Raw genomic sequence first — 15374 nt, forward strand, 5'->3', positions numbered from 1 at the left:
AACAATTCCAAATCCCATGTTTTAAAAGTGCAAAGGATTGCTGGGGTCACATCTGCATAGCTTTCACGGCAATCAGAACATATTAGCTGTAGGTAGTAGACAGATATAATCACTTTCTATTTCATATTACATTTTTCACAGCCCTTCAGTATACTGCCAACATTAAAGTATATTAGCATTTAGATCTGAAGAGTGCAGTACAAATAATGTTCATCTCCGTATGTGACAGATGAGCCACAACTAACACAACCTCCACAAACTCACACAGCTTTCCTGCTCAATATATGGAATAGCAGCATTCTACTCATCCCCACTCCTCAGAGTCCGATTATTTTATGGAAAAACATGGTCTTCCAGGAACTTTTACATAACTACAGTACCCGAAGAGGAACAGAAAGCGTACTGATATAGTAAAACACACATCCTTACAATTTCTTTGATGCATATTTGTTTAAAGCACCTATATTTTCTTCTGATTCTAGATCTACGTGTTTTAGTTTTGGTTGTTGGCGTGATGTATCTAACAGAGAATATTGTTTCTTTTATTTAGGATTTCTGAGATATATGATATTCTGCTTGCAAAGCTAAGGAGACCATTATTTACCTGTGCAATTGTATGTTTTCCTTAAAACATATATACTAATTCATGGATAAATCTTTTGCCTACTGAATGGATATGTTCTAATGTAATTGAGTGTGTATATCTGATGTCTTGTTAAATAGGGTTTAGTGGTTATTTATGCTTCTGCTTTATTTCTTAATTTGCAGACGTTTTGGAAAAAATGTATTTTTACAAAGTATTTCAGATAAAAAGATCATTCTTACTATACTTGACACAATCAAACACATAAATGTTGTTTGGACTAATATTGCGGTCAACACTGTTTTAAATAATGCACTTTGTAAATGAGTTCTACTTAATCAATTTACACAGCCAGAATGCATGCTGGTTCTACATCTTTGAAGGTATAATCTCATTTTGGATTCCAATATATGTCCATGTATTCTCATTCCCTGTGAAAATTAAACATATTTATTGTAAGAATATCAATTAATCACAGCCAGTCACAACAAAATTAAGAAATAATTCACTCATTAATATTGCAGTCAAGCAACAGAGAAATAAAAATAGACCATCCCATGGGTTATATTCTGCAGTGTGTCTTCATTTTTTTCTCAGAGGCCCCACTGAGGTGCTGCAGTTAAAAAGACCATAAAACTCTGGCACAATCACAAAGATATTAATCAGCATCAGACAGCGTTCTGCATACACTTTACTTAATATTATACTGTGGGATACTGACTTAATAACCTTTTAATTTAATGCAGATTTTTCCCACCTTCAAAAATGTATATCACTGAAACATGGAGGCTGTTGTGACACAGATAGTAAGTCAAAGTAAATGCGTTGTAGTGGACTGGCTAGTCCATTTGGTTTGGTCAGTGTTCATCTCACTGAGCCCCACTGCTTGAGCTTTATGCTAATATCTCCACCACTAGAAAGAAGACTGTTAATTAAAAAAACACAAAGCACTATTAGCTTTCACTGATATTACCAGAAATACAAAATGAATGTATTCCTTGCTTGTTTAAAGATTTTTCATCCGAAATTCCTTACATCTCTTTTACATCTAGGAGGTGACACACAGCATTTCCCACTAAGTGCAGCACACACCTCGACAGCCTTGTGTGCCTGCATTCCACTTGTGTCTTACAAATGACATTAGCTCTACTCTTAAAAATAGTAATGTTTGTAGTGAATTGCTTCCTCACATTGTCTAGAAGATGTTAATGACATGGCAACATATACACCTAAGAATTTTTAATATGTAGTCTCTTTTAACTCACTGTTTCAGATTTTGTATTTAGACTATCGTTCCAGTATTTGCCACATCTGCAAATTTGACTAGTTTACTAATTACACCAGAATATAAATCCTTAATATGATTTAGAAAGACCAGTGGTCCTAAAACAGATCCCAGTGGTATTCCACTAATAGCATTACCCCCAATTTAAGCATTCATCCCCTATCTGTACACTTTATTTTTATTTATTTATTAAGCAAATCTCATTCCAAACACATATTTCCCTGAATGCCGAAGAAGGCACCCAGCCAAAACACTGTTTTTTTTCTTCTCTTTTCAGCATGGAATAAACCTTTACAGCTCAAAAACAGTATCCCAAATGACACAATAAATTAATTAGAAATAATTTAAGGTAAAAAAAAACACTTTATAAAATGAATATAAAACAACAGGATCCAGTTAATGAAGGGGAGTACAATGAATTGAGGTAGGTAAAAATAAATATTAAAAAAGGCCAAGGAGAGATGGGATATTGCAATAAGGGCTAAAATAAATAATCTGGTTCTTTCAGTACTACAGCAGAAAAAAAAACATTAAGGATGAATAAATGAATATTTCATACAGGTGTACACTAAGGAAGGAATCAACAATATGCCCCAGGCAGCAGAAGGACAAAGTTCTTTATTAAACAGTATTAGCATAAAAGAGGCAGAAGTGTTTTTGATATCAGAGACCCTCAAAAGTAATCAATCCTAGAGACCCAGTCGCATTCTACTAACGGTATTCAAGGAAACAAGAGATCTTGTTCATATGGCATTGACACAACTCTTCCAACAATCATGCAAGACAAAGGTAGTGCCCAAGGACTGGAGAACTGTTAATGTAAAGTCCATACATAAACATAATGACTAAACGGAATAAAGTAATTATAGACCACAAAGTTTGACTTGTAAGGGTATTCAAACAATTATTAGAAACAAAATTGAAGATCATCTGTATATTCCTAGGATAGAGGACAAAGGACATAGGATTTTAGGTGATAGTCAATGCTGATTTAGAAAAGGTAGGTCTTGTTTAACTAATTTGTTAGAGTTCTTTGAATAAGAAACAACAGTGATTGAGACACACAGGCATATAATGTGGTGTATTTACTGAAGATATTGAGAATACATCTCATAAACTTCCTCAGAAAAGGCTCTCAAATTATAATAGATAGGCATTGAGGGAGTGTGTGTTCCTGGACTGAGTATTAATAAACAGAAGATAGGGAGTATAGTAAGGAGTGAATACACACACTAGGCAATGTAATCAGTGGAACAAGTAAAGGTTTATTCCATGCTGTAAAGAAAAGAGGTACAGTACAGTGTTTCGGCTGTTGAGCCTTCTTCAGGTGGAATCAGTGGAGGTTCACGGTAGTTTTATTAGAACCAGGACTCCACCAAAAATCTTGATTCTGGTATAGTTATTAAACTATTCAAGCTTGCAAAATAGGAAGATTATTAAACACTGTATAAGTAAGAATGGAAATGTATATAGATACAATTCAAAACTGGGTGGTCAACACCTGCAGGATAATGCTTATGTCAACACACACAGGTATCAAAAAGCAACTGTAAATGGGAAGTGTTTGTATAGACACATTATTTACATCTACTGCAACACTGTGTCACCGTGTTCTAGAAGTGATATTGCTGTTCTGTTCTAGAGTCAATCCAGAGAACAGCAACTGGATACATCCCGGGACTTATGGGTATGTCCTTAAGGCGGATCTTGTTAGTCCTGAACAGAGAAGACTATAAGAGGATGTGATCCAAGTGTTTACAGTCCTCAAGGGCACTAGCAAAGTCAACCGAGCAGACGACTTCAGAAGCAGCAGTGAAACATGAACCAGGGGACTCAAGTGGACACTATGTGGAAGAGCGCTGAAAAAACAGGAGGCACATCTTACGTAAAAGGTTGTGGGAGTCTGAAATAAGGTACCCAGCCACACTGTCCAAGCCAATACTTGCTGACTTCGAGAATCAGATGGATGAGATCCTTGGATACATTAACTATCTACCAAATGAACTAAATGGGCCAAATGGCCTCCTCTTGATTGTTTCTTATATTCTTTCTTCTTTCAAATAAGACCAATTTTAGTTTTTGAAACATCTTTCACTGTGAGCAAACTGCTCATTTACTATGGAGTGAGAAGTGTGCTCACTTTAAGCCTTAAATTGCCTAAAATAAATGGGTCTAGAAACTTGATGGATGACCCGTTCTAGTCAAATTCCTAGCAATTTGTTATTTACACTTTTATAAATCTACTTTATCTCTGTAAACTTTAGCATTACATCTGAATTTAGGTCTCTTGAATTTAGGTCTCTTGAGCACCCTGTATCTATTTCTTCTTTTTTTCAGTTAAGCATAAAGTAATCACCTAATTTTGGAAGAACTGCATAAACTTGTGGGCTCTTTTGCCTCTAAAAAAATAGTTTCAGACAAAAAAAACCCTTTCTGATGAGTATTAAGAGAGATGCTTTTCTTTAGTTCCTAACTATGGCTCATTACCTGTGTACTGTGTACTAAGACAAATCTGCAGTCATATTCAGGCAATAGTGTAGAGCAGGGGTTGGGCTCTGGATGCTATATTAAAAGGCATGGCTTCATAACCTGGCTCTGACACTGCTGTCCTGCCTTCAGCAATGCACTTTGCTCAGTTTTGCTCCAGCATGTGTACCGCTGTATATGTAAATACCAGAATCATTACAATTTGTTCTCAATGGCCTTACCTGCTAAAATCAAAGAATAAAAAAAACACTTCATCGCTTGAGCCACAGTTCTTATCTCAACTCACATTTAGATTTTGGTAATCAAAATGTCACTTAAAAAAATGAAATGAACTAACTTGAAAATGCCCTGACATCTGCAGTCCTGACCTCCACTGTTTGCAGATAAGAGCCACATTTCATTAGAGAGGACCTGGAATATGATGACAAACACACTCTCTGACAAGACACGGCAATGCAAACTAAGTTTGAATGGGTTATATTTCTGAAGATGGATATTACAATTAAGAATTTAAATTAAAGCAAAAACAAACTCTCATTCAGTTAGAAAAATTCAGTGGCTTAAGGAGGATCTGTCTTGCGCCTGAAAGGAGAATGTGATGAAGAATCCCAGCAAGATTTCTTAAGATACCTTCACCCCCATCACATTGGATCAGCAGCTCACAGTCTAACTGGTTGCTACATGCCTTGACAGTTTCTAAACCAGTCGGTTACATTAGGAATATGAGCTCAGTTTGCAAACACAATCCATCAGATTCTAACACTTGAATGCATGTTAGCTTCAGATCATGGCAAGTGCAATTTTTGTATAATTATTTATAGTGCCTTTCACTTCAAAGCACCTCAAAAAAGAACAAAACATAGTTTAATAACTTAAAAATGTGTAACTACAGTATATTTAATACAACTACTAGTAATCCATTTAACAGTTATTTTTCTGGCATTTATTTAGTATTTTCCACTTTACAGGTCATGGGGATCCCCTCCACCACCACCAATGTGCAGCTCCACCTGGATGATGCGACGGCAGCCATAGTGCACCAGTACACTCCCCACACATCAGCTATCAGTGGGGAGGAGAGCAGAGTAATGTAGCCAATTTATAGATGGGGATTATTAGGAGGCCATGATTGATAAAGGCCATGGTGAAATTTGGCCAGGACGCTGGGGTTACATCCCTACTCTTTTTGAGAAATGCCCTGGGATTTTTAAAGACCATGGAGAGTCAGGACCTTGGTTTTACATCTCATCCGAAGGCAGGCGCCTTGTCTACAGTATAGAGTCCCATTACTACACTGAGGCATTAGGACCCACACAGACCGCAGGGTGAGCGCTCCCTACCCCACCTCTTCCAACAGCAACCTGAGCTTTCCCAGGAGGTGTCCCATCCAGGTACTGGATGCTTAGTTTCAGTGGGTTGTCAGTGGTGAGTTGTAAAAGTTAAACAAGAGCATGCATGTGGCTGAGCCAGGAAAGGCATGCATTGGGTGGCTCACGCCTGGTTGAGCACTGCTGCAGTGAACTGGGCTGAAGTCAGTACACCACACAACAGTGACTCCTGTGGCTTGCCAGGAGCCTGCAGGCTTTCACTGTTGGCAGTAGAAGGCTCTTCTGTTTGCCTTCCCACACTGTTTCATTGGCCTTGGGGGTTTGCCGTGGGAGTGACAAATGATGACCTGACAAGCCCTGGTGTGGTTCGGGGGAAGTGTTCAAAGGCTGCGGTAGAAAATTGCGCTGATCAAGGATCAGACAGTCCCCAGAAACCATGTCTACAAACTGGTGATTCCCCCATTTAACTTGGAGAGTGCAGCACAGCAGGAGCATAAGATTTTAAGACCAAAAAAAGCTTTTAAAGTAGTTGAATTTATTTGTTTATGAAATAAAAACCTATTGCTAAAAAACAGACAAAAGTGACAGAACCCATAGCTGTCGCAATTTTTTTAAAGCTGAATAACTCTGAAAACATAAAGGTACAACGATGTAGCATTGAATGAGTACTTAGGTAAAAGCCTGTCATATTACAGCACTGAAAACACATTACAGTACCTTTTAAGATGTCACACTGTGTTCTCACTTTCTGCTTTGCATACATAGACACCCAGTGGTGGATCACTACAACTTACTGGCAGTATTTGTCCAGAGAAGGAGATCAGTTTGGAATTTTCCACACATTGTTGCAACACTTTTGTTTCAAGTGCGGGAACGAGCACTGCAAGTCGCTTTCTATATCTCATGCGGGCTCGTTCCCATCGGGAGACAGGCCGTCGTGATGAAACCCTGATGCTAAGCGCTCAGAGGGTTTCTAAAGAGTGAGCCAGCTTTCCTTTAGTAATTCAGCCTCTAGCTTGTACAACAATGAACCCCCATGGCTGCAGCTTTTCATTCCGTGCCAAAATCACTGCACTACAACGCAAATGGACACCAGCATCGACGTGCTTCGATTTAACTATTCTCCCACACCATTAAACACCACGAGAACAATAACAATTATGAGACGACAGGCACTAATAAAAATAATTCCTACATGAGCCAAAAGGACAGTAGTTGTATATCTACTCAAAGTCTGGCAAAAGAACACAAATTCAGGATAACCTCGTAGATGCCCTTTCAAGACGAATTACAAAAAAAACATAAAGCTATTTATATTTTCACTTGAGCTCCAAAGACACATTTGTATTGTGAAATGTAAGGGTGTTTCGAAGCCCTTCTTTTCTGCTGTTGTGTATGAACGGATTTATATCCAAGCCTAGACCACAGGGTACTATGTACTGAGAGGCAGCATACCACGTATGATAATCAGCCCGCTTTACCGACAAAATACATTTTCTGGGAACAAAGGATTTTGTGTCTCTTATTTCCATAGGCCCTCTGCAGAAATCTTGGATGGCGATGGGGCCCATCAGACAAATTGCACGGCTCAAGAAAAACACAAACATTTGCACGGGACGGCAAAAAACACTTTTCTCTCTCAAACTCCCTGGAAAAGCTTATTCTTGCATTGTAAGAATGCGTGATGCATCTATGGCTTTTGGTTTGGGGTTAACAATAAGCGTGACGACAAGAGCGTGTGTTTATGAAGATGCGGTATTTATCGCCCATGTGAACTCCGGTAATTGCTGTAGGTATGCTCGGAAGAAGCAGTCCAGTGAATTGGCAATCTGACCCCCTGTGAATCTTACTGGCGTCTCCTAGTCTGGTTCGCTCTCCTGTATTTGGTATTTAGGGCTTGAGACATGGAGCGTTAAAAAACGGATTCACTTGTTACCGGATCGGGAGCTAGTTAATGGTACTGTTACGGGTTTTTGTTGTTATGAAATGCACTGCGATTGTACAATTGTCTATACTTCATGTAAAATAAAATAAAAACCCGAATCTGTTTACTATTAATATAGTCAAATTCAGATTTCACTGTGGAATGTTATGCATATCGCCTGCACTGAACTGCAAAAATACTCAATAAACATAATTAAAAATGCGGCTACCACAGCTATTATTCTGTTTATTGCGTTGTTGTTGTTGTTGTTGTTGACAATTACGATGAGAAGCTTACACTTCAGAGTCTCGCGTGGAGTTCCTGTCATGCTGGGGGGAAAAAAAAAACACAAAAAACAACAGCGTTCAAAAGGCTTGCTTCGACAGCAGCCTCGCTAGGGGTGTAGGACATTTTACTGTCCTGCCGTCTCCTCCTATCGCGAAAACTCCGCTTCACAGTTTGGATGGAACCCATCCTCCATAGGAAGAAATGTGCTCGACCATAAACTTGGATTGAAAGGCGAGCCCCGCCCTCGCTGCGAGCTTTTCCATCCCACCGGAGCCTTAAAAACGCCAGGCTGGAAGTCGGGCTCGCAGAAGCACGGTCGGGAAAGGCACTGGGTCCAGCTGCGCTCTAGCGCGCACAGAGAAAAGTAAAGTCTGCCGAACTTAAGTCTTTAAATTCCGGGATTCTGTTTTGTGACAAAGCCAAATCTTGTCAACGCAGAGAAAAAAAGAAAGAAAGGCAGCATGGATTTTCTAAATCACAACTATTTGAACGCTCGCACCTCTTACGATTACACCTTTAATTTCTGGAATGACTACCTGGGTCTGTCGACGTTGGTCACGAAAAACAGCAAAAACAGCGTACCCCAAAGTCAGAACTCCATCACGGAGTCCCTGAAAGCGACGCTGGGCTTGGGCGATTCCCCTACCTGCTCGTGTATACTCGGGGGCAGCGGGGAAGGTGGGCATTTGGACTGCTGCTGTCCCTCGTCCAGTCCCCCGCCTCCCTCCATCCTCGACCTGAAGGAGCGCTTCTCCATTTTCAGCCCCTTCCCGGGCCAGGGCGCTGGCGTCCCCCCGCAAGACAGGGACCCCGGCTTTGCCGGCAGCTTCGCCGGTTTCGACCTCTTCGGCATGGAGAGGAAAGTCCGAAAACCCGCCCCCAGGAGCAAGCAGGAGCCCAAGATCTGCGTCTTCTGCAGGAATAACGGGGCGCCGGAGGAGGTGTACGGCTCCCATGTGCTAAAGACACCCGACGGGAGGGTTGTGTGCCCCATTCTCAGAGCCTACACCTGCCCCCTATGCAGTGCCAATGGGGATAATGCCCACACGATAAAATACTGCCCGCTTTCCAAAGATCAGCCAGCCCAGCGGCCACTGAAGGGAGGGAGGGCAGTGGGTGGTAAGAGACTCAAAATATTCTAAATAATTACAAATAAAATAGATCATAAACTTAAATTACGAGAATTGCACTGAAACCTCTTTTTTTTCCCCCTCGAATGACTGTTTCAATTACGGCTTTCCCTGGTCCTAACTGCTACGGTGTTGTTTTCTTCACTTCTAAAAGAAAACCAATAACTTTCCAAAACCTGTAACCTTTTTTTAAGAAAAATATAGTTATGTCTATTTTTATTTTGAAGTCATCGTTATGTTGCCCACGTTTGTACGCAGTTATTGGACAAAGTTATTGGGATGCACCTTCATTCGTAACCATGAAGTGGTATTTTGTTTTTGTGAGAGGGAAAGAGCTATCGATTTTGAAAATATTATTTTTGAGAGACACATAGCTATATTTCCCAAGTACGTTTTATTTTATTATTTTTTTCGAATTTGTAAGCTAAGCTTACTTTGTTTTCTCTTGCTTGACTGATGAACCAAAGTTTATTTCGACCTATTTAAAAGAGAATGTTTTTCATTCTGTTATTTAACAACTGATGTCGGATGTCAACCCCCCCTTTATTTTCGGTCTGTTGGGTATTTTTTTTTCAGTCGCCTTTTTCAATCCACAATGCTCTTTCAAGTCGTGTTCTCGAGTTAAAGGCCGTGACATTTCATATCGGTGAGAAGAAAGAGCTACTTTACACAAAGGGCGCTCTGTTAAACCCCGGTTTGCTTTTAGTAACTTCGTAAACTTCTTAGCAGTTGCTTTGCCAAATTACTGTTGCGTTTTGTAATACTAGCTGATTCACCGTGTCCGCCCGTCCCCCTCCCCTCTTTTTCCGGTCATAAATACCCAAATCAAAGCTACTCCTAATGTTTACAAACTCGATAGAAGGTAAGACACTGGATTTTCTGTCTTTTAGAGTTTCATTCAGTTCCGTTTTCTTTACCGCTTCTTTCAGCTTTAAGGGTTAATCCCCTGTTAGTGCCAGAGGAACTTGGATTGCTTTTCATTATTTCGGTAAATTTCTCAAAGCAAATATACTAAGATAGTATTGTTACCCGACTTCCACAGCACGAATGGAACTATTGAATGTCATATATATATATAAAGCTTTTAAACAATGTATTATCCCTTTTTTTGTCCGCATTGTGTACAATTCTAAATCCAAAAAGACGCAAACTTGTAGTGAATGTACTGAAGAAATAAATTGAGAAGTGACTCTAGGAGGACTGCACATTTCATACGGTTTTGTTTACCAAAGGAATACAATTTTAATTAAATGAAAAAAAATGTAATAGATTTGCTGTATTGTATATAAAAGTGTGTAATGATTATTCAGTATTTTAACATTATAATAACTGACTTAAGAGGGTACTACCTCAACAGAATTTTCAAATAATTACAAATTTGTACTTATATGTAAAATGTCAACATTTGCAGTTTATAAAAATAGTGCTGCCATTTATAATAAGGGTTTTTAATAGTATTTTTTGGATCTTTGTATAACATAATTGTATTTTTTTTGCCTTCTACATTTTGGGAGTGAATTACAGATAAGCTCTAAGCATTGTTTGCCAAAAGGCAGGTGTTGTAAATACTATCTGTGACTTTTTGAAGTTGTTAAATGTTCCATGTTTTTTTTTGGAGAGAGAGAAATGAGAGAGAGAGAGTGGGTTATGTTTATGAAAATAGACATTTTACCAGTTTTAACTGAAGTTTTTAATTAAAAAGAAACACTGTTGAATTTTGTTATTTATATTTTGTCACCATTTTCTGTATGCTGCAGTGCAGAATTTAAAAAAATGAATTCACCACAGAAATAAACAGCTTATCCAATATTTTAACTCATAACCTGATGTCTGTTTGTTTTATTTAATGCACAAAAATGAAGGTAAATTGTTACTGAACTCATGGTACTTGCCAATGTGTTATTATTTAAATACAGTATAAGATTATTTCATATTAAAATGCGTCATCTTTTAGTACATTCTTTCAGCATTGATGAGGGATTGGTTGGCCCAAGCACCACTTCTTAACCTACGGGCAGTATCTGAGAGGAGTTACTGGCAAAGAAGAACAAAGCTCTAGTGTCACCTCAGAAATGTTTATCTTTCTGAAGTCGCCCACTGAAGAATTTGTACGTCTCGGTTCCTCTCAGATGAGCTGTGTTCTACATAAAGCCCCCTGAATGACTGGAGATCAACAGCCTTCAGCTTTGAGGGGGGCCTGTTCTTTTGGCAGACTGAAAACCTCAGGAACCAAAATAACTTTACCCCTAAAAAGAACAAAACAAGGAAGGCTGAGTATTGCTCTGATTCGTCGGCTGGCTTGTTTGGTCACCTGAGAACTACGCTCTCTAGATGTACTGGTCTATCGACCAATTAATTTATGAATAAGTGTAACAGGGGTGTATATATAGAAGAGCACAGCAGCCTTGCAAGTATCCATTCAAATCTGAAAAGGCTGCTGAAGTATTTAGCACATTAGTAATGTTTTGACAGCAGAACTGTTGCCTTATTCTAGCCATCCACATGAATTATATGTTATATATAGTTAACTTATTAAAATATGCATCCAGCCTGTCCTATCTTCCATTTTATATTCCATTTAGAAATGGTATTTATTGTTTATGCAGTTAAAAGCACAACTCATTATACAACCCTACTTTAAAACATTCTAAAAATTCCCTTTTCTCTGGAGTGACTTTCATTGGTTTTTCCAAATATTTTGTGGTGTAGTCTTATATAAAAAATATTTTCTGTCATACACAATGCATCAGAAACTGCTAAAAGTGCTTCAACCACAGAAATCAGCCGTGACGAACAAAATACACATTTGTGCTTAACAGACCATGTATTAAAGGCTACATGTCTTCAAGTATTTAAAAACTTTCTTCAGAGGAAAAGGTTGTTTGATTTGGCAGCCATCTGAAATATAAACTAATACATGGCTATCATTTTAGATAGAGTTTACAGGTCCTTTTGTCATTTATTATAACAATATACTAGTAATCATCACCCTGCTTGATAAACTGTTTTTTTAATTGGGGTAAGTGAACTATGAGGATGTTCACTAAGATTTTATATAAAAGCACACCTATAGATAGCTAAAAAATATTTTTTACTTTTGCTTACTCTTGAGCTGAACTTCACTAAGAAATCCAACTTTCAATGTACACATACAGTATAATTACCCACACCTTGACTTTAAAGTCATTTTGTGATTGGAATTGCATTGCCTGGTCCTAATTCTGATTTATTTGAAAAAGCCCACAGAGCTCAAAGAGCATGAGTACTGTAGCCAGGGAGACCCATGCGTAAACACCTGGTCTGGTGCTGCTTGACAGGAGTTAGGAGCTCCAAGGTCTGAGCTTCAGAGAAGGATTAGGTGCCATCAGTGTTGGATGGCTTCAGCTCTGGCACCCTGACAGCTGCTGATTCTGCGGTTCATCTCTTGGTTGTAATCATCTTGGACCACGGATGACCCCCCCCCCCTGCTGTTTGACTTCCTGGGTCAAAGTTGGAGGAAATGTCTTACAGTATTAGCAGTGTGTTTTTGGAAGATGTACAAGTGTTGTTTTCATCTCCTCAGCTCTGCTGGAATGGTAGTGTTGGTGGAAGTGGGGTTTTTGTAACAAGATTAATCGAAAGACGTCCATCATTTCCAGTTTGGCAGCTATGGGAAATAATGGGAAACCTGGGAAATAACAAGCAATTAAAAATACATCCACGAAAAACGACTGGCTTTTGTTAGGCATAAAAACCCCCATCAGAAAACACTTTGAAATCCACATGCTTAATTTTCACTTCTATGTCCATATTCTTCACGGAGCTCTTGTGACATGTTTGTGTTAACCCATGCACCATGGGCAAGGCTTTGAAACATGGGCAGCTGATTCTTGAGTTTTCTTTAAGCCGTAAATGTAAGACAACATGTGTAGAGAAGCAACGATATGCATCAGCACAATACTGCAGCACCAGGATAACACTGACATAATGTAGTCTAGGTATTATGCTGCTGTCTGGAAAGCCTATTCAAAAGAGGTTTTGGATAAGTCCATGCTTAAAGGGTGCTAGAGGGATGCAAAAAGTGAAAATAAGGTAACGTATATGATACTGGCAAAATCATTTCAACAGGCGAGTTTTGAACCAGCATGCAACGGTGCTGTTGAAAGGAAACAAAACAACTCATGTAATTACCTTTCCATATTTCCCCAGTCTCTTCTTTAATACATCACACACGTGTTTCCAAGGAAAATACTTCATCAGCGAAAATATATTTCTTCCCTTGCTGCTTTCCACTAGTTACACAGCAATAACAATGTCTGTAAAATCAATAGGATCTGAAACTGTGTACGAAACACATGGCTGAAAGTTTTACTTTTACAGACCACTGCTGCCTTTCTCTCAAGGATCCACCTGACATCTGGGGTTTCAGTGGAACATATTGGATGGCAGCAGACCGTGAAAGCGATTAAGATGGGAGGCCTTTTCCGCAAACTGTGTTTCCTTCTGGGACATGTGTTACCATTGCATTAATTTCCAAGACTTTTATATTTCAATGGGGGTTTAATCAATTGTTCTTCAGAAAGAGAATCTGCATATTTGTCTGTCTTCGGAGGGAAGGTGCTGCTCAAAATTAAAACAAAAGATACTTTAATTAAATGCACAGATACCCAGGTAAAGAAGGAGCATCTGTTTATTCTGATGCCCTAGACATCACAGACAAAATAGCAGTGAGGTTACAGTTTTCTGGTTCCACTGTTTCCCTTTCGCAAGGTAACAGTTTTGCTCAGATTGAATGAAACAGATCAGAAGGCCTATATACAGTGTAACACTGTTTAGAGTACAGCATCTGTCTTTGTGAGTCTTGGGAAAAGGGCTGATTTCACAAGAATGAGTAGTTTGATAGATCGAGATACTCAGTAATAATTACAGCTAATTCTAAAGAACATTGCCCACTTGTTTTGCAGACAAATACAAACAGCAACACATTAGATCCAGTTCTTGGCTTCAGTGTTGCAAATAGAGCATGATTGATAGTTGTCTTTCCCAGTCAGATAGCATAGACGTGAAAGCATCAATCTGTTCAAGGAACCAACAATTCATTTGGGATTTTAAAGAAACCAGCAAGGGTTGTTCAGTTCCAATAAAAAAGGAAAATGTTAAATGAAATGATTGACTTCCAGTTATCTGAAGTCTAAGAGGTTATAGACAGTGTTTTCTGCCTTTAAGGGGTATTCAAATAGAAGGTTCTGATAGGATGATGTCATCTTCCTGGGGGCAGTATGGAGTTGATTAATAATGGACCTGTGTACTAACCATGGTCAAGCATGCTAAATAAATAATACAATTATGAACATACTGAATTATGTACTTTGACACGCATGAAGACTCAGACACTTAGGAAGTCGGAGTCCCTGTATACACCCTGCATAGCGTCTACAGAAACACGAGGAGGACTGTACATGCCTGCCTAATCAAATGACACATAGTAAAAATGGTAGAAAAGAACTACACAGTTTCAATTTACTGTATGTGCCCAGCATTCATAGTTTGGTAATATACTAGTGGACCTGTTACCTGCTGGATAAATATTGATTGTAATGACTCACATTCAATGGACTGACTTCCATCAGGTCATCTAGAGCCTGTTAACATCCTGTTGTGCAAATCTGTTTCTCTGTACTACAATTACAGAGGGACAGAGTAGCTGTGTGGTTAAAAAATATAAATATCTTTCCGACAGACATAGCAGGTCACAGCTTATTATTTTCAACAATACACAACTGAAATGATGAGAGAGCTAGAGACGTAAATTGGGACAGAAACAAGGATAAGATAACCAACACTTTTGCTTATTACTGCGCAAAAATAAACTGGCTTTTGCACTCGGCAAGCTTTGAATTCTACAGAGGGTTTGTTCAATATCTGGAAAAGAGAGAAGAATCCACTTGGAAGTTCTTGTGTCAATCTTCCTCAGTTTCTCAGAGCATCATTTATGTGCGGTATCTGGACGTTTACAGCACTGATCGTTTTTCGATTTAATGCATTTGTTGTGGATTGCTACCCACAACAGTCAACAAGAAATAAACTCCAAGTGAAATGCTAAGAGACCCTGTCATCATGTTGGACAAAATCAGAGCAGTTCAAAACAGTCATTGACCTTTACAGAGTGACACGCCAGTCAGAAAATAGGGGGGAGCCATAAGTGTTATAAGGTTTATTATTACAACTGCTGAATCCTACCGCTTATATTATGCTCACTTTGAAGTATTGTCGTGAAACTGACGCGGAATTCAGACAGGCCTCAAAATTGGGTGAGGTAGGATTTCACAGACATCATTAAGAAAACCGGCAGAATCGAAAAAGATTAATT

The 15374-nt window shown here is 38.9% G+C and overlaps 1 protein-coding gene across 1 annotated transcript; it reads left to right on the forward strand.

The window, feature by feature from the left end:
- Nucleotides 1-8163: 8163 nt before the first annotated feature.
- nanos1 (nanos homolog 1) lies at nt 8164-10847 on the forward strand. The gene has a single exon (XM_015343803.2). The coding sequence runs from the start codon at nt 8357-8359 to the stop codon at nt 9035-9037; it is 681 nt and encodes a 226-aa protein (XP_015199289.2). The 5' UTR covers nt 8164-8356; the 3' UTR covers nt 9038-10847.
- Nucleotides 10848-15374: the final 4527 nt, after the last annotated feature.

This window comes from Lepisosteus oculatus, chromosome 1, assembly GCF_040954835.1.
Source record: "Lepisosteus oculatus isolate fLepOcu1 chromosome 1, fLepOcu1.hap2, whole genome shotgun sequence".
Taxonomy (NCBI): Eukaryota; Metazoa; Chordata; class Actinopteri; order Semionotiformes; family Lepisosteidae; genus Lepisosteus; species Lepisosteus oculatus.

Excerpts from the sequence above, each read along its gene's own strand:
- nanos1 (XM_015343803.2), top strand. The coding sequence starts at position 8,357 with ATGGATTTTCTAAATCACAACTATTTGAACGCTCGCACCTCTTACGAT.